Here is a 20,000-nt window from a genome sequence, read left to right on the forward strand (position 1 = left end):
TCTGACACTGGAGACTCCTTCCATAAAAGTTACCTGAACGAAGGTAAAGGAGTTTATTTTTCAGACTTTCTATTGTTTTCTTGTACAGGGCAAACCGCTGCAGAGTCCGAGTCGTCGTCCGAGTCGTCGTCCGAGTCGTCGTCCGAGTCGTCGTCCGAGTCGTCGTCCGAGTCGTCGTCGTCCGAGTCGTCGTCCGAGTCGTCGTCGTCCGAGTCGTCGTCCGAGTCGTCGTCGTCCGAGTCGTCGTAAATGTCCGATACGTTGTGCTTCGCGTGACGATTTCAGCGTGAACTACAACATTGAAGTTAACTTTTAACCCAGACGCCCTCGGTGGTGAAACGTTCACGGTAAATAATAAAATATTCCGGCGTATTTAAATCTCAACGTTCTCGGCCGTTTCGTTATTTATTTTTTTCCGTAAATATTTCGTAGGTGTACGTTTATACGAAATATAAATGCAAGAGACGGATAAACCGAGTCACAGCTTTTACCGTAACGCAAACTCCTTCCGATTTTATTCGTTTAATCCAGCGTTAAAATATTTCTAACCTGCAGTAAACAGACGCCCCGCCTCCCTGCGCCTCGGCACGCCCCGCCTCCCCGCGCCTCGGCACGCCCCGCCTCCCTGCGCCTCGGCACGCCCCGCCTCCGTGTCGATGACTGATCACGTTTCGAGAATTCCCGGCTGGCGAATACGTTCCGACGCACGCTCCCTTTACGCGCCGCACTTTACTAGTCTGTGGCGCAGCTGAAATTCCTCGGCGCGTGTATAGGTATTTAATAATAGGTTTACGATGGAAGTTGTGGAGTAACCGGACCCTGGAACAGGGCGCAGGGGGAAATGGGACGGAACCGTCCTGACCCACGAGAACGGTTTTGCTGAAAAGCATTTCCTATAGGCTTTGATTTCGAAAGTCCGGACCGTGAGGTTTTGGCCGCGTGGAGGAATGAGACGGAACCGCGGCGTCCCGACTTTCAGCGAGCGAGTGGAAAGAATCTCAGACACCGCAGTTATGTCCCATAAGTGAACTTTCCATCAAGGGAACCTGGAATCATCTGGAATATCGGAACAAATACCGTGTTGACGCCGGGTTGAGACTGAAAAGTTTATAGTCATGCGCTTTTTTTTTTGTTTATTTAAATAAACAACAACATCCTAGTGGGTGTGGCCTTTGATGATGATGTCATTTTGTTGCTCGACTCGGCAGCGTTCGATGTTGGGAAAGCTTCTTCTGTTCTGGGGCGTGCGGTTTGATGTCGAACTTATTTCCCCGGATCGCTTTTCACTTCTTCTTTTCTTTCCTTCCTCCGTGTTTGAGCGTTCTTGTGTATACGCCGAGGGAACTAATCCCAGATTAAATCTCTTGCCCGGCGGTGCTCGGTGTGTCCCAGCGCCCACCCGTCTGTCCTCCCAGTGACCTCGTCCCGCTGTACTCTGAGTTCTGACAGTGTAGCTTCACGGCTCGAGTGAAAGGACCACAAAAACAGCTTCAGTGTAGGTTCTAGGGCGTGAAGACGTGCGACGGAACCCGAGGGTCCTAAAGAGCGCGAGCGCTGAGAGGAGTCGCGAGCGCTGCACTAAAGAGGAATCTCGTTCTGGCAAGACGTGTACCTTTTTAAAAAAAAATGATTTAACTGCTCTCATCTCAGTCCAAGTTTCCTCGCTCGTGTAAACCGATACGGAGCTTCCAGCCGAGAGCGGGTCCTCGATGAGATCGGACACGTCCGGGGATGATCGCGTTTCCGGGGAGACGTGTTCGATTTAGATTTCTGCGAGTGCGACTGGTTTGTTTTGCTCGCAGGTCTCGGAAGGAAGAATCCAGCTCGACGTTTTAAGTCTTTTCATTCATCAAGTTTTTTATGACGCTGAACTGCGTCTGATCAAAACGCTGTCCAATGGACTCCGTGATTAATAAGTGGCCAGATATAGGGCGCATCATAGACCATTAGCGCTACACGTGCTAACTGTGTCCGTGGCAGTATAGTTAGATTATATAATAATAAACAAATCCAAAACGATCACGTCTGTATACACGTGTGTGTGTGTGTGTGTGTGTGTGTGTTTATATATGTATATATGTGCTGTCGAATACTGGATTCCGATTGGTCAGAAGGCACTCGTCAGTGCTAACACGTAAACGTTTCTATAGCAACATGCGGACGGAACTGTGAAGGATTTAACGGAAGGAGTCTCCGGTGTCGGGGCAGTGTTACGGGACGCCTTCGCTATAACGAAGGAGTAGCGTGGTCCGCGCTGCTCCACGTTATTCTGTAAGAAGATGAAGGTTTCGTGTCGGGTTTTGCTCCCTGTTATTATCGCCGTCGTTATTTTTTCATCGTCTTTGTGAAGCTAATCCTCAGTAATCCCAGACCGGCAGCCTTCACTCCTGTTTATCTTCACACGGCTCACTCGCTGGTGAAAGTCCCGACACGGCACGCTGCGCTGGGCGTGAAGATAACCACGGCCGTTATTCTGTGTAAATACGAGTCAGACGGGCCCCGTGGCCTCGCCGCGCCGGACTTTGACTCGTCTGTGAGTCACGCGGACAACGTGATTTTCCACACGCCGCTGTTTTTTTTCCCCCGGGGTGATTTCGAAAGTAAACACTGTTAAACAAACGAGCGCTCACCTGTTCAGTTCTGTAACGTAGCGCGATATCGTAAATCCACGGGGTTGGGCTTCTGTACACGCCCACGTCGCAGTAGGGCCGGGCGATATCATATCGATATCGTGTTAAACGATCACACTTTCCTGAGATATCGTTGGTATGGTGATGGGGTTTTTTTTTACGTTTTTTAACGTTTTTAAAATGTTTACGCGGTCGGATCAGAACCTCCCCGGTAGCGGGACGCCTCTTCCACCGACGTATCTTAGAGTCCCGTGTTTAAAGCGTTTAGAAGTGTTTGAAAACATGCCGTCGTTGGTGAGTTTTACAGACGATGCGGTCGTGTCCAGCTCGTGTAATATCGCCGTGTCAGCAATCCCACGCGAGTATACACGTATACGGGTACTTCAGTAAAGAACTGAACACCGAGCTGAATTGAAACAACAGAATAACGTCGTACAGGAGTGTTGTGTTTAACTGCGATTTTTATCTTTTGGTTATTTTTTTTTTTCCCCTTTCATTGTACAAAATATTTGTAACGTGAGACGCCGTGGAGATCGGGACGCGTGTACGCGCACGTGTTGGTGTGTGTGACCTCCTCGGCCGTCCTGCGTGTCAACAGGAGCGTCTGTAAATGAATAATCCCCTGTTTCAGGTCAGAGTCCGGTTTACTTTGTTACAGCTCACTCAGAACCCAACTGCTTTTCCCCTGGTTTGTGACTAGACTTTTCCAGGCGTGATGTAAATCATCTAACCGCCGTTTTAACGTATCGCTACTTTGTTTACGTCCCGCTGCAGTTTGTTTCCCCTCAAGAACCCTTTCGGTACAGTTTGTTCTCTCGGGCTCGGGGAGAGGCAGAGAACAGGAGCAGATTCTTCTCTCGGCACCCAGAGGGAGGCTCGTGTGGCCGCGCTCCCTACCTGCGCGCCGCCATCTGCCGTGAGAACACGCCATCCCGAGGGCGCGCGGAAACCGGCCGCGTCCGACCCGCAGTCGGCTTTTCTGATAGAGTGGGCGTGAAGGGATTTGGCTTGGGCTCGAGACGTCTGTTCCGACGCGTTTCCGACCCCAACACGACGCGCCGCGACTCCAGCTTCAAGTCTCCAGGACTTTCAGGACGACTGAACGATTTGCGACGTGACCGCCGAGCGAGAGCGCGCGTCATTAACGAAAGCAGGCACTTCCTGTAGCCGACGCACGTCACCGTCGGCTCGTCGAAGCCTGTAATTAGGACGATAATAGCGCGAGTGTACAATAGCTATACGATACGCAATTCTCGACGCCAAAAATATCAGCCGTAGCGTCACTCCTGAAAAATAGCTTCCTTTTAACTTTAGAGAAGAAAGTTTGCATCCTGAAAAGTAAAAACTGGGGTACTTAAACATCTTCGAAGGAAAGAAATGACAGCTAAAAATACACTCGGTTAACTTCAGTTCATAAAATAGTTCTTTTTATTATTATTATTATTATTATTATTATTATTTTAGGTGTTTTTTTAAACGATCTCTTCAGTCATGTGATTTAAAGCAAGCTGTTTATCTAAAGCAATAAGAACACTCTCTCGCTCGGTAAGGACACGCCCACGGTGGTACAGGTGAGTGACGCAGGAAGCACGAGTCAGCTCGCCGAAAGTGGAATCACGGCGTGAACGTGACAGCCGAGAAGCCGCTCTGCTTTCAGACGCACGAGCCGCGAGTGACGCACGAGCCGCTCTGAATCGCGATAAGCGATCTGAAGGAGCGCGGAGTACGTGTGAAGTCACCGCCGCGAACAGACCGGCTGTGAAACACTACTACTCCGGTTACTCCTTCACCTCCAGCACGAGGAGCGCTTCCTGCAGATCCCCGGAATGTTCCGGGATATTCTGACCGCTGTAGACTTTTCCAGGTCAGGACTGAGCCCGGTTCTCTTAATCTGGCGCTGACTGACCTACATTCCCGATTTAATCAGGGGGGTTGGGTTTATCGCCACATCTTCACAGCTCAAGTGGTGTCAAAGAGCGAGTGATTATCTCTCTCTCTCACTCTCTCCCACACACACACACACACACACACACACACACACACACACTGTAAAATTCTACAAGTCACGCAGGAAAACGAGTAAAGACGAGACTCGGATGATGTTGTGGTTAGAGAGACGCAGTTTCGTCTGATATCATCATTCAGCTAAAATAGCTCCGTGTAACCGAGCTCTGCGCGACCCAGCCCGTCCAGACTCCACCCGTCAGTCTGGATCAGCACCTGTCTGGGTGGCAGACGAGCGGCGCTCCAGCTGCCTCTGCTGCACGCTGTGGTCTGAACCAGAGGCTAATTAAAGAGCCGACATGTAGGCCACGGCCCGGCCCTCGCTCTGTCACCACGCCAACTTCAGCACTCGCACTCACATGCTCACATGTAGTGTGTTTCACTGTGTGGGCTGTAGTGTGTGTGTGTGTGAGGTGTAGTGTGTGTGTGTGTGTGTGTGTGTGTGTGGGCTGTAGTGTGTTTCAGGCTGCTTGTGACCAGTTAAATTAGCGTTACATAGCGGTTAGCTGAACGCTGACTAGCAGGATGTCCGTGACAGGAAGTACTCGTGCCACATAAATCGAAACTCCAACCACGGCAGCTTTGATCTTTGATCTTTAATGTCAGATATCTGAACTGACGGGAATCGCTGTGTTTTAAAAAGGAGGGCGAGCGTTTCGATAGAAGCGAGCAAAGAAGACAGATGGAGAGAGAGAGAGTCACACAGATTCGCAGATCAGGCGGAGTGACGGACAGCAGACTGCCAGCTGGGGGGACGGAAAATAGCCAGACGGACATGTAGGAGGACTGGAAGAGAGGCAGAGAGACAGATACAGATAGACGGAGCGGTGCAAACCAGCGTTATGACCGACTGACCAGATGTTGAGTAAACGCTACCGGATAAAGCAGAATGAAATAAGTGGTGTGTGATGACGGAGGTCAGCGAGACCCGAACCCTAAAATTACCCCGTCATTACAACCAAATCTGCAGCATGTGGCTCTCGCTGCCCTGACTGGATAAAATGTCCACCTCCGGGGCGAGCGAAACCCGATCCGTCCCCCCCGAGTCCGCCCGGACGGCGCGTTTCTTCCTACTTTATATACGGCGCGCCGCTCGTTTGCGCTCCAGACCCGCACGTCGACGCCGTTACGACTTGCGCACCTGGTCGCCATGACGTTAAGAAGAACGAGGTGACTCACCCCGCCACGTCAGGTCGTTAGAATAACGGCGGTCATGGAGAAGTCTCCAGAAAGCTCCTGCACAGCTGTGACCGTGCCTCTAATTAGCCTCCTAATAGCTGCAGTGCTGAAGTCCCGAGTCGTTATCTCAGAGGCTTTGGTTTCTGGGAAATTGAGAACATCTGTTCAGCTGTACCTAAAAAGATCCAGAGAACCGAGAACCCATTCGATTTCATCACGAACCGACGCAGAATCGAATCACTCCGTGTATTTATGATCCAGCCGAGGCACTGGACGTATTCGCGTGTAGGAATCGTTCACATTTCCAGAACCTCAGACGTCCGAACCGCACAGGGATCAGCCTGTAAGGCTCTCGCGTCCCTTTCGGGTCATTCTGCCCTCCTCTGCGTAATGAGGCGTGTGGAGGAAGTGCTTTGATAAGGCGTACAATGTTGTTTTTTTTTTGTTTTTTTGTCGTCGAGATAACGTAATTTAGTCTGTAAGTGCCACGCCACTGCCTTTAATGATTCCGCTTTGGCTACGTGGCACATTTTGGACCATTCTATCGTTTTCAGGGTCATAATCTCGGAAGAACTCGGCCGCGATGGCATAAACGAGCACGATAAGAGAGGAAACTAGTCTCGAGATAATCGTTCACACACACACACAAAAGAAAAGAAACAGAACACGGCATTGCAGAACAGTTTGTCGCAGGTGAAGCTCTGAAGACGTAGTTTATTAGAGAAAATGATTCAAGTTCTTCATTTTTGGGATGGAAACAATATCCTGTGTTCTCTCCTCCAGAGCTGGGACTCGTGAATTATTAGCGTCTTGCTGACGATTGACGGAGGAACTCGTGGCGATCCGGTCGAGCGGCGTTCCAAGGAGAAATCCTTTCCGCTTTCCTCTCTGTGTATTTTTTATTTTTTTTTTCCTCCCAAAAGCTAAAGCTTTAATACCGAAAGTCTCCTCATCATTATACCTGCTGGGGCCTTCAGCAGGTGTGCACACTTAACACAATGACCTTATTACCTGGACAATACACACCCGCTTCCTAAATAGCCCAGCACCGACCCCTGAGGGATTCCTTAAGGTCTCCGGAGTGTTGATGAGTGTAACTGATTAGATTATTAGCAAGTGACCGGGTGTTAAATCCGGGCGTATAGCGTACGCTCGGAATGTCTTGACGCATCACGACGTAATGTTTTCGTCACACCGCCTGGAAACTTTTCTCTCCCACCATCACCGGCTTCGGAAGATGTTCATGCTGCATGTTTATCGGTAAACAGAAGCACGATTACTTCACGGATCGGTTTGGACAGGTTAACTGGCCGTTGAGTTCGGGTCTATAAGGACGGGAGTGCCGTATTACGTCCTGACCCGTTCCCGATTGTCCCGTTTGGACCGTTTGTTGGTGGACTCGTACAGGCCGATTTGCTTGGTCAGATTTTCCTCGTGTGCTGCAGGCGCGTTACCTGCGCGTGTCCGTCCTGGTCCGCGTTTTCCGGCCGTCAGCACATTCCTTGCACGCTTCCTGCCGAGTCAGTGTGCGTCCCTGATGACCCAGCGTGCGTGCTGTTCTCCCCGAGCGCTTCCTCATGGCGGCTCTGGAACCTGAAAAAACGAGTGGGAATGGTGATGAGAGCTGGACGGTACGGTTTATTAACCGTCATGGGCGTACGGATGGATCCGGGGTACCGTAAACCCGATCGACGCCGGGATCCGTTATTCTGATTAATATGTCAGTTTCAGTACTCCGTCTAGCCCGTTTTTATTTGATTTTTTTTTAATTGACGATGAAATCCCAGTGAAGTAACTCGGCTTCTTCGTACGAGCTCCAAATACTTTCCAAAAAATCCGACAGGAGGGGCTTTGGCTTGGCATTTCCTCATAGCTGGCGGATGCCGTGCTAAATACATCCCAGAGAAAGTGAACAAAGATCCTATATAGTTATTCTCGGTATGCGTTCCCTCTCGTGCACGCTGCGACCGAAATATCAGTCGTGTATTCTCGCCTGAAAAGGTCAGAGAAGAGCTTCACATTGGCCGTTATTCATTTCCAACGGAAGCTCTTGTTGGAGCGTTTAAAAGAGCGTCTCGGAGCCGGACGAGGCTCTCGGGCAGTGCTTCTTCTCGTGAATGCCCGTCTTTGTGTTCGAGCCGAACTTTACTAACCGTCCTCTTAACTGTCCGCCTTTCTCCCCGCACTACCGCGTCCCCGTCAAGCGTCCTCATCCTGCCGCCCTGTTTCAGCGGGGGAAAGGTTGCCGTGTGTGTTTTCACGTCCTTCTGAAATCGCCCCGCAGCGTCGACTTGCACCGTCGTTCATCTCCAGCTCTGTTTTGCGCAGCAGGGTTGGGGTGAAGCCGGCAGAACGGAAGATGAGGTGGTGGCCCCTGGTGGTTTTTTTTTCCTCAGGATTTGTTGGTATTCCTGTCGTTTTACTGGTTTTGCACTCGACTAATTACTAGTTCGGCTGTTTCGTCCATGGCGTAGACTTTAATTTGTCTTTTTGGACACACACATTGAAGTAAAGAGGTGATCACGATAATGCTGGGTATTTTAGTTTGCACCGGCCCTGTGATTTGTACACGGACCTATTGTAAGCTCTCGCATCAGAGGGGACGAAGGCGTCGATGATCGCAGACTGAGAGACAGACAGGCTAAGAGGAGAGAGAGAGAGAGACAGAAAAGAGGTGTGGTGCCATGCTAATCACAGAATCCTCCAAGTCAGACCTATTTATAACGAGACTGGGCATTCTGGGAGGGACGCGGCAACTGGAGTCTAAATTTAGCGTACGGGGTCGCCGGATTCGAGCTCAAAAGTGGCTTTGAAATCAGGATGAAATCAGGATGGAGCTGAGCGGAGACCTAAGAGTCGCTTAACACGTTCCCACCTAACGTCAGAGCACGGCCAAAGCACCGCCGCCTCTCTGGAATCCGGCCAGTTGAGTGTCTTTGGTACCGTGCCACTTCTTTTAGCAGGTTGAACTGTAGGACGCGAGGTTTGCGTCCCAAGAAACCCAAGAAGAGCACAAACGGAGAAGGAGGAGAGGTTCTCTTCGTGTTCGGAATGTCTTTAATGTCGGCGTCTCCACAGAAACGGTGTGGAGCTATGCCCGGCTTCCCGCCAGTGTCACGACTTGGTTTCGGTGCCATCACACGTCACGAGACGCAATCAAAACCCGCACTTTGGTCGGCCACAGAACCTGGTGTTCTGTTCGATTTCCATCCGAGAGGAAACAGAACCGTGGTTCACTGACCCGGCGTCGCCGTCTGACGTTCTGGAACTACGAGACGCTGCGCGGTGTGTCGTGTCTGCTCGGGAGAACCGGTAGACGTGGTGACAACCCAGAGAACGTAACTGGTAGTTATAAACGGACCGGTTTTATACGAGGGTGTGATGGTTCTGAAGAGTTTCCCCCGTGCCTGTGGGACACCTTTCTGACTTCTGGCGCATCTCCAGAGTTCCCTGGAATGCTTATAACCTCGTTTTAGTCTCGGATGGGTGTGAAAAGTCAACAAGTCGTAAAATGATCCGTTTTATAGTCAGTAGTTTTGTCTGGACTCGCTTCCTCTAGGTTCTTATTCGTAAAAAAATAATAATAATAAAAAAAAAGGTGACTGGGACGAGATCTGCCTGCTAGCAGCTGGACGAGAAACCAGACTCCAGCGAGACGGCCCTAACTTTCACCGGCTGGCTCTGGTGTGGATTACACCCGCTGACATTTTAGACCTCGTTTCCACATTTAAGAATCAGAACGCCGGTGTGTTAACTCGGGGCTCGACTGTGGCCTCATTGTCGCTTGTTCGAGCTGAAGAAGTCTCATTTTAAAAGCCAACGTTATGCGTACACGCTTTACCCAGACAGCACCGCAGTCACGGCTCTGTAACCAGGGCGGAGGCGGAAGAACCCGAGCCCTTTCACGTTAGAATGGTGCTCTGTGAGCCTGTCGGGGTTCGACAGCGGTGTGTATTTGGACTAGGAACAAGAGCTAGACTGTCTCTCTGAGCTGTTGGTTTAACGGAAAAAACCAGGCGAAGTGGTGACCGTGAACAATCAGGGTTCAAATGAAAACACTGAAGTGTGCCTTCCCCTCAGACTGGAGGTTCTTTCAGATGTTAAATGAATGGTGAATGAAAGGAGGGGTGGAGAACCGACGGGTTACACGACTGCCACTCGTTACTCGTGTTTATTTTTCCTGTACTGTACGCTTTAAACATCCACAAACAAAGACCGTCTTTCACTGGTGTCGAGAAGGTAAGAGGATCTCCGCCGAGGCTGTAGGACGACGTTTCAGACGAGCTAAAGGATACGTTCTAGAAGTGTTCCTCAACTGTCTAAAACATCATAAACGTTTTTTTATTTTTTTTTTTGTTACGTGTTGTTACCGTATGTGTAAATGCCACGTTGCGTAACACACCTAATTATCCACGCACCCTCGGATCTCATCGTATAATCTAATCCCGTTATAAGCACGGAATCGCGGTTACGTAGCGCACTCTCGCGTACAGCGAGGAGAAAGGGACCGTCGCGGAAGATTCGATATTCTCTCCAGATGTGTTTCTCCAGCTGTCTGAATGGAGCCTTACAGGCCTTTTTGAAATCCGGCGTACTAGTGAACTTTTTGTCGCGTCCTTCATAGATGCCGGCTAATGAGGCGTCAGGGCATCGAGCTTTCTGTTCCACGTATTTACCGGTTCAAGGTACCGGTCATCTCCACGGCGACTAACACTGTACATCATATAACCAAATGTCATGACGGAAACACCCAGAAATGCAAATCATCCGTCATACACTAGCCTTTTCTCTTCCCGTGCACAGAGTGGAGTCGTTGTAGTAGTAGTAGGATGACGAGGAGGAGGAGGAGGTGGAGGAGGAGGTGGAGGTGGAGGAGGAGGTGGTGAGAGGGACTGACGTTTGTTCTTGTAAATGAATGCAAATGACTTTTTGGGCTGTTTCCCAGTTCGGCTAAAAATAACCCCAGACTCGTTTCCCTTCACCATGTCCAATTCAGGAAATCCAAGTTGGAGAAGACATTCTGTAGCAGCGTACACACCGCGTTTCAGTTCACAGTTAATATTTAGCTACAGGGTGGAAAAATAATCCTGACAAGATTATAAACAGCCGGTGGTTCTTCGCTGTCTGCTGGAAGGAGGGCGGAGTTTAGTGGAGGGGTTGAGGCGAGGGTTCTGATTTCCGGTTTCTTCAGATTGGAGCTTTAGGCCTTGCTACAGACGTGTGTGTGTGCGTGTGTGTGTGTGTGTGTGTGTGTGTGTGTGGAGAGGGTCTTTCTCGTATTTCTTTTTGTGCCTCAACAAAAGCAGCGTGTCACGTTCGGCCGAGATGAAAAGTCGCTTCCAGCGGCGGCGCGTATCCATTCACGCCGAGCGCTTTCAGACCAGGCGCAGGAGCACAAAGGACGCGTACGTCAGCGTCGGCCGCCTCCGCCTGATCGCGCCTCCTTTCATTCACCCCGACGCGCACTACCACCGGCCGTCTGAACCTTGACCTCGTCGTGAACGCTGGCACTCGTTCACACCGAGTTCTTAACGAAACCTGAGCCTTCTGAAAGCTACTGACAGGATTCCATGAGTTGTTGATAAACTCTAATCCACACACACGAGTGCTTTCATCGAAACAGTTTTAACTTACATTTTGTGAGCGAGACATTATTATTATTATTATTATTATTATTATTATTATTATTATTATAAAACACAACGTGGTTCTTCTGTGATTCACAGCAGTGGTAGAGGGGTGCCATTACTTTGCACTGCACGTACTAAGGAACACTTGAGTGGTCGGTTGATCATGAAGGTTTTGTCAGCCTGGGGGAGGGCGTGTGTGTGTGTGTGTGTGTGTGTGTGTGTGTGTGAGATGGGGGGCGGGGTCGATGAGGTCATAGCTGTGTGTTTCTCACCGAGATCCTACAGTAGCAGGGAAGCGTGAGGTCGGTCCATCAGCCTCCTGTTACCTCAGTGCGATGCCGTGAAGTCCGTGCTGGCAGCAGGCTGTGAAGGTTTAGCATTTTAGCATTTTGACCAGAACCCCAGTTTTTCCCAGGCATCAGTTATGCTAAAACAGTGTAGCAGTCGGCTAATAATGCTCGTGTTCATGCAAAAGGATTTCCACTCCAGTAATTTAGGCCTGTGACTATAAGGTGATTTCACCACCACGTTTTTCAGATTCGCTGACCGGCTCGCTAGCATAGAAACGTAGCATTTAAAAACGTAAACTTAGAAATCCATTTTCAAGGATCTCGTGTGGACCGAGATCGGATCCCTGAGGAATACCTCTGGTCTTTTTGGTATGTTTACGCTAAAATGTTTCTCCTAACCTGCAGGTCTTTTGTTGAAGTTCTGATTACGGATAGGTCGATGTAGCTAACAGTAGCTTAACACACTTGCAGATGTTTTCCTCAGTCAGTCAGAGCCTTGAAGGTTCTTCGGTCTGTCCTCTCGGGGAACGAGGCGTATCTCTCCGTCACGTCTAAATCAGTTTTTCCTTCTTTTTGTTTTTGTTTATCTCCTCCCCAGGAGGCACCAGAGACATCGGCTCGGCCCTGACCAGGATGTGTATGAGGCACAGGAGCATCGAGGCCAAGCTGAAGCAGTTCTCCACGTAAATATTTACTCCATTATTTACCGATTCTTGTTTTTAATTTCAGGAATGCGTAAATAATTCTTCAAATGTGGAATTTCACCGAAGCGCGTGGTCCCAGGTGGGCTCCTGTCCATCTATCCCGCTTCATTCGGATTCTGAAGGGGACAGGCGTGTCCTCCGTCACTTCCAACTCCTGAAACGTTTTCTTCCAACGCCGTTCAGGACGGCGAGCGGCTAGCTAGCTAGCACGTAGCTGGTACATCAGAGCTAGCAAAAGAAGAGCTAGCCATGCGAGTGGCGTTCCTATAGCGACGGAAGTAATGAAAGAGAGCGTGCGGTTTGGTCATGAGCCTGAAACGGTGCTGATAAAACCGAATTATTTATGAGGAAAAATGATTATAAATCTGAACGTGTTTCACGTCAACTCTCTCTCTCTCTCACACACACACACACACACACACACACACCTTTCCTTTCTTTCTTTCTTTTCTGCAGTCTTTCTTTCCTTTTTTGTATTTATTCCTTTTGGTACAGTTCCTTTCTTATCCCTCCCTCATATGCTTTCTTTCTGTCTCATTTTTTCACTTTTATTTTTCCTCACTTGCTCTGTGTTTCTTCCCTGTACTTCTTTACTTTCCTTTCTTTTTCTTTATTTCTTTCTCTACTTCTTTTCTATCCTCATTTATTTGTTGCTTTTCTTGGTTACTCCTTTCTTTCTTTCTTTCTTTCTTTCTTTCTTTTTTCCTCACTATTTCCCTCAGTTGATTTGTTTTCTTTCCTGCTCTTTCTTCGCTCTGTTCATTCATTTTTGTCATATTTTCTTTTTGTTCTTTTCTTTTCTGTTCCTTTTTTGTCTTTCTTTTTCATTCCTTTGCTTTCTTTTTCATTTTGCGTCTTTCTTTCTATTTTTTCTTTTGCTTTATTTTCTGTTTCCTTTGACATTTCTTTCTTTCTCTCTTTTTTTTTTACCTTTATTTATCTTTCTTTTTTTGGTGTTTTTCAGGACGTTTATCGACTGCCTCATTAACCCTCTTCAGGAGCAGCTGGAGGAGTGGAAGAAAGGCGCAAACACACTGGACAAGGACCATGCCAAAGGTGTGTGTGTGTGTGTGTGTGGACATTAGGAATAAATCGAGTTTTGATGTTACTGGGCTATACCGTCGTCTCTTCATCCACACAGAGTATAAAAAAGCTCGGCAGGAGATTAAGAAGAAATCCTCAGACACGCTGAAACTGCAGAAGAAAGCTAAGAAAGGTAACGCACGCATCACTTCCTGTTTCTGATCCAACACACACACACACAGAGGCAAATTAGGTTGAAATGTGAAGCTCTGAGAGCAGAAGGTTATGTAAAACTCATTGTCATGTAAATCTGTAATAAAGAGTGATGGCGAGTGGCTCCCCCCCCACCCCCCCGCGAGTGGCTCCCCCTCCCCACCCCCCCGCGAGTGGCTCCCCCCCTGCGAGTGGGCCCCCCCCCCCGGTGTTACGGGAGTTAATGAGGAACCTCAGAAACGTGGAGAAGGTTTCCATTACAGATGCTGCTGATGTTCTAACACCGTGTGTAAACGCTTCCTTTCATAACTGCAGAGTTTAATCCGTATCATGTCTGTTACGCTCAAAGGAGAAATGACGACCAAAAAAATCATTCCGCTATTCCATGACAAAAACGGGACTCGGATTTTATCCAGAGCTCCGATTCATTTGGGTCGTGAGCTCCAGTCACCTTTTTCCCTACAGCACTGTAGCGCTGTAGTCCTTTCTTTGGACTGACGACCATAGAGGCCATGCCTCCTTTCTTTGCACTGATGACTATAGAGGCCACGCCTCCTTTATTTGGACTGATGACCGTAGAGGCCACACCTCCTTTATTTGTACTGACTTCTATAGAGGCCACACCTCCTTTGTTTGGACTGATGACTATAGACACCACGCCTCCTTTATTTGTACTGACTTCTATAGAGGCCACGCCTCCTTTATTTGTACTGACTTCTATAGAGGCCACGCCTCCTTTATTTGTACTGACTTCTATAGAGGCCACACCTCCTTTATTTGTACTGACTTCTATAGAGGCCACGCCTCCTTTATTTGTGCTGATGACTATAGAGGCCACACCTCCTTTATTTGTGCTGATGACTATAGAGGCCACACCTCCTTTATTTGTGCTGATGACTATAGAGGCCACTCCTCCTTTTTTGCTGCTTTTAGAGTATTAGCATATTTAGCATAGCATTATTACAGAAACCTGACACATTGCTCTGCATTTTCTTTCTGCTCTGCATCGCTGTATGCACCTGTTTTGAGCAGCTGATGCGCTGGGTAAGTGTGTGTGTGTGTGTGTGTGTGGGTGTGTGTGTGGGTGATTTATGATGTCAACCTGGCTGTGTTCCAGATCTTTCTTTTGGTTCAGTGGCTTTTTGGTATCTGTTGCCTTGTGCCTTGTTTTCATACAGTGGCCATTATAGGCAACAACTGTGAGTGTGTGTGAGTGTGTGTGAGTGTAAGTGTGGTGTGTGTGTGTATGTAAGTGTGAGTGTGTGTGTGTGTGTGTGTGTCTTTAAATCCACTATGTCATTAGATGATAATCCGGATGTGAGTGTAAGACAGTGTGTAGGCGTGGCTCAGGTGTTGCACTGCACTCTGACCCCTGAGGTCATTAAACACGTCCCTCCGAGCTGTAACGAAGCCGTGATGAGAATCAGTGGAGTAACGGCCGTGCGTGATCTTCACACTTCTCTCTCAAACGCTCCACTTGGTGATTCTGTAAATAAAACACACCCTCGTGTCAAAGGTCACGTTGTCTTTAGGAAAGCGTCTGACAACATGGGGAGGGGGGGGGGGGGTGAACGGAGTGACGGGGGGAGGATGGGGCCAAAACTTTGGGAACAGGGCTTGGATTGAATTTCATAACTGTGTATTAGTAATCATGACCAGAACACTGAGTAAGATCTCTGCTCTCAGGGTAATCAGCTCAGCGCCTGTCACGCATCAGCTACTTCCTGTAAAAGTTACTTCCTGTTTACATTCATGTTTATTCATTTCAACCCAAATCTGTCATCAAATACGCCTTGTTTATTAAAGTGTGTTTACCTGTACAGAGTGGTGTGGGCTCTCTGTCTGTCTGTCTGTCTGTCTGTCTATCCATCTGTCTGTCTGTCTCTCTGTAACTACTTGTCTGCGTCTGTCTGTTTTCCATCTTTCTGTCTGTCTCTCTACCTGTCTGTGTCTATCTATCCGTCTGTGTGTCTGTCTTTGCTGGTACGTCTCTGTCTCGGTGTGTGCCTGTCTCTCTCTGGCTGTCTGTCTCCTCACCTACCGGTAACCCGTTAGTTACCGAACGTTTTTAAATATTTTCGAAAAGTTTTTAACATTAAATATTTCTGAGTGTCTGTTCATTATGATGGTGATGATGATGTTATTGATGATGATGATGATGATGATGATGTACCACGCCACGTATGATGACTCTGGTACGGTGGTAACGTGAGTGCTGAAGGTGTGGTGTGGTGTGCTGCAGGGAGAGGAGACATCCAGCCCCAGCTGCACAGCGCCGTCCAGGATGTGACGGACAAATACCTGCTGCTGGAGGAGACGGAGAAGCAGGCGGTGAGGAAGGCGCTGATCGAGGAGCGAGCTCGCTTCTGCATCTTCGTGTCCATGCTGCGGCCCGTCGTGGTGAGCGGCAGCCGTAGTCCCCGCTGTAGCGAGAGTCCTACAGAAAATAGACGACGGAAATCTTGTCTTTGTATCTGTATTAACACGTCGCGTGTCTCCGTGTCTCAGGATGAGGAGGTGGCCATGCTGGGTGAGATCGTCCATCTTCAGACCATCGCAGAGGACCTCAAAGTTTTGACCGTGGACCCCCACAAACTCCCCCCCGCCAGCGAACAGGTCTGTTCCGAAATCACATGACACAACTCCTACACGTAAACACGTCAGTCAGTGTTCGCTTCACCGTGATCTGTGTCCCGATCTGAGATCTAGATCTTTATTTTGTAATATATTTGAAATGAAAGTCCCTTTAGATGCTTGTTTATCTTGGACACCGGTTTCCTCACCAGTTCCCCAGCTCCTCGTATGAGTGGAAGAACTGGTTAGTGATTAATCTGCTCTGTGCGAGATGTTTTGACGAGCTGTCAGGTTCTGACACGCATATCCGCGGTTCAGAGACCGATAAGCCCAGACCGATGACAGTCGCGGCTCAGACGTGACATTTCTCTCGACTCCACGAAGGAGCGCGTTGGCGGGAGAACGTTTTCCTGCGAGCTTGGAGTTCAGCAGTAAGGGTTCATGGAGATCTCACAAGTTTGTGGTGCAGCTGAACTTGCGAGTTACTTCCGTGGTCTAGTGTGTGGACACCGGTAGGTGTGTTTCACCGACGCGTCAGATAGACTGTGATTTAGAAATTCCTAACGTGTTCTTTCCTCCTTCCTTCTGATTTCTGATCGAAGCGATGGCGATCGCAGCGCCCGGCCTACGGGCTGTCACCGAGCGTCTGAGATCTTTTGTTAAAGTAACCAGGTGTGGACTGATTCTGCGTTCTTGTGCAAGACGAGACCAGATCAGATCAAGACTTTTGTCAAATATTACCTAGCTCGTTTGCTCACCTGCACGCCAGACCGACACTGACGCACGCGTCCTCGACATGCTTTGTCGACTTCCTGTTGTTCAGAGCTTTTATGCTGCGTGTAATCTGTGACTCGCCCACACCGGTCTAAAAATCTGACAGGAAGGAGTCTTGTCCAGATTTAGTGCCAGATGTTACCTCGGACCACTCCAGAGTTCTGCAGACGTGGATCAGTGGTTCAGGTTCTGAACGTTGGACCACTGAATAAGGTTCTTAACCCCCTCTGTTCTACAACCTCAACCCAGCTCTGAGTCGTGGTGCGTCACTTATCCCAGACCAAAATACCAGCCTACTGTACCTTCTGGTCACGCCATGACCTCTAGCTCGCACTCTGTGCTCTGTATGCTACGCGCCAGGGGTGTTTTTAACGAGTCCAGGCCATCATGCGTCTTCACTAATTCTCGTTTTCATTACATTCAGATCATCCACGACTTAAAGGGTTCGGATTACAGCTGGTCCTACCAAACGCCTCCGTCGTCTCCGAGCACCACCATGTCCAGGAAGTCCAGCATGTGCAGGTAAGCGTTTACCTGACTTATTTCTGTTTCAGATGAACGCCTTTTCCCACTGATTTGGACTCCTGCTTGCTCAGTACGCTCAGGAATCGGATTACGGTTGACTTTATACTGTACACGACCTGTAGTGGAGGATCGTTCTGTTTCCATTGTTTGTTTCACAATAACAACGAGAGTTTTGGACTACGAATGGGAACTGTTGGGACGTCAAGCAAAGCAAGATCTCGGTGTGTTACTCTGGTGAGGGTGGTAGTTGCCTCCGGGTAGGGTGGTTAAGCAGCGCAGGGTTGAGTGGGGCAGGATGGCGGCGCTCAGACCAACCACACCATTTTCATACGGGGCGCAGTGTGCCGGCTCCACGACCTCCGGATCTGGTTCCGACGAGAACAAGGATCTGTTTCTGTCGAAACCCTGTTCCCGTTTTAACCCTGTCGCAGGTTTTCACCTCACATCCCCGAAAACACTAGACGTACCCCTGCCCTCGAGTTTAGTCCTGCTTGCCATGGTTTCATGATTAGTGCACTTGAGGTCTTCCTTTTATACGATAAATCAGATATTTTACTATTTTACACATGCACCAGTGTTTCCATGGCGATTTAAACAAAGTTCTTGAACATCACGCGTCGCTACATGGTGTTAACGGGGTGATTTTACTCACCTCAGAGACGCTTAGCAAGTCATGAATCAGAATAAATATCTAATACAAAGCAATAAATAAATCAGAATTCCTGAGTACCACTGACCCTTCCTTTGATTGGTTATCTTGATCTCACTACCTGGCCACGCCCACTTCGCTTTGCTAACTGTCGCTAAGAATAATAACGGTCTGTGGCCACCTTGCGACGTCGCGTTAACTTCGAACCGTGTATAGTGTCGTGTCAGCTTGCTAATTATCTAGTTTGCTGACTAGCTACATAGCTTGCTAGCTAGCTTGGGGTCCCGTAACGAAATATTAGGAATGCCCATGGGGTAGCGATGGGGATTAAAGTCAGTATTGGATTTCAGCCCGTCTTGTTTGTGTGTGTGTGTGTGTGTGTGTGTGTGTGTGTGTGTGTGTGTGTGTGTGTGTTTGTTTTATTGTACGTTTAAGCGCTTCACCTTTGTTCGGCGCTAAAGTCCGAGTGCTAATCATCTTCACCTCCCCTGCACTTCTGAGCATGACCAAACGTGGCTTGTTTCATGTCAGATTCTTCTCTTTGGCAATTTTCTCTTCTCTTCTTTCCTTTTTTTTTTTTTTTTTTTCCTCCGAGAGAGTCGTCTGTTCCCAGAGCTTCTGATTTTAGAACAGCGGCTAAAAATATAAAGCAGGCCACCGAGTAATTATCGTGTATTAGATAAGTGGGATGTTTTGGGGATCTTCTGAACGCTTTGCTGTAGTTTTAAGAAACTGTGCGTGTTTTGCTCGTTTATCTGATCTGATTGTTTTAAATTAGATCCTTGTTTAAATCTGATGTGTTGAAATTGCGCCAAAGGGAAGGATCAGGTGCTTGTGTGGATCACCTGTCATTTTATTTTTGCTCTTGTGTTGTTGTTGTTGTTGTTGTTGTTGTTGTTGTTTGTTTGTTTTTTGGAGTTTGCATGGTGTGTGTGTGTGGAGTGTTAATGTTTCCCGGTCGCTTCTGTTTTGTCCCACTTCCTCTCCATGCCCCGCCCCTTCCTGTCCCATCCCGGCCCTAACAGCAGTCTGAACAGTGTGAACAGCAGCGACTCGCGCTCCAGTGGCTCACTGTCTCATTCGTCCTCCCCGCTCTATCGCTACCGCAGCATCACCGTGCCGCAGCAGGTCCCCGCCCGCCTCGCCAGCGTGTCCTCACATGACTCGGGCTTCGCCTCGCACGACGCTTTCCAGTCCAAGTCGCCATCACCCATGCCCTCCGACCCCACCTCTCAGGTAAGTCCCCTACGACCCCATGTTTCACCAACATGTTTCTCAAATGTACCGCAGCTCTTTCTGTCAAAAACCTACAGTGACGTCACTGTAGACATCACTCCAAGTTCCCTTCTATGTATAAATCCATGTTCCTCGAAGGTTCTTTGGCTATTTAAGGCTCCGTTGTTCTATGTGGAACCTTTTAAGAGTGACACGAAGACCCTATTAGGGTTCGAGATCTAACCTTTATAACCATGAGCTTTTAGTGAGAACTAAATTGGATTCATGTTCGGATTTGGAAGAAAGGATCGACAAAGGGCGGGGCTTAATTTGAATTTGATCAGCCAATCATGAGCCAGCTACCTAACTGCAGCACAGCGCTGACATTATCCAGCTTTTTTCCACCAACAAGTTTAACGAAAACGGTTTCAGGCTGGTATCGTATCTAACGTTAACGTAGCTCCGTGACATAAGGTCACGTGAAACCTAGCTAACGTTAAGTAGTAGAACAGGTCATGTGACGTTGACTCCATATACGGACGAATTAAGTTTTTAAAACTGATACTGGGTGAAAACATAACACTCAAATT

General features: G+C 48.6%; 1 protein-coding gene across 10 annotated transcripts in view; it reads left to right on the plus strand.

Moving 5' to 3' along the window:
- Nucleotides 1–20,000, plus strand: part of LOC128619982 (protein MTSS 1-like) — a 38,932-nt gene that overhangs the window by 11,744 nt on the left and 7,188 nt on the right. For 5 of the 10 annotated variants that reach the window (XM_053644586.1, XM_053644907.1, XM_053644747.1 and 2 more), the window contains 7 exons: nucleotides 12,332–12,416; nucleotides 13,402–13,493; nucleotides 13,579–13,653; nucleotides 15,916–16,073; nucleotides 16,182–16,289; nucleotides 17,446–17,543; nucleotides 19,221–19,431. In XM_053644586.1, the coding sequence (XP_053500561.1) occupies nucleotides 12,332–12,416; nucleotides 13,402–13,493; nucleotides 13,579–13,653; nucleotides 15,916–16,073; nucleotides 16,182–16,289; nucleotides 17,446–17,543; nucleotides 19,221–19,431 (827 nt within the window). The remainder of the gene's footprint in view (nucleotides 1–12,331; nucleotides 12,417–13,401; nucleotides 13,494–13,578; nucleotides 13,654–15,915; nucleotides 16,074–16,181; nucleotides 16,290–17,445; nucleotides 17,544–19,220; nucleotides 19,432–20,000) is intronic. The other 5 variants (XM_053644672.1, XM_053645252.1, XM_053645171.1 and 2 more) reach the window with 2 other exon arrangements.

This window comes from Ictalurus furcatus, chromosome 1 (assembly GCF_023375685.1).
Source record: "Ictalurus furcatus strain D&B chromosome 1, Billie_1.0, whole genome shotgun sequence".
Lineage (NCBI taxonomy): Eukaryota > Metazoa > Chordata > Actinopteri > Siluriformes > Ictaluridae > Ictalurus > Ictalurus furcatus.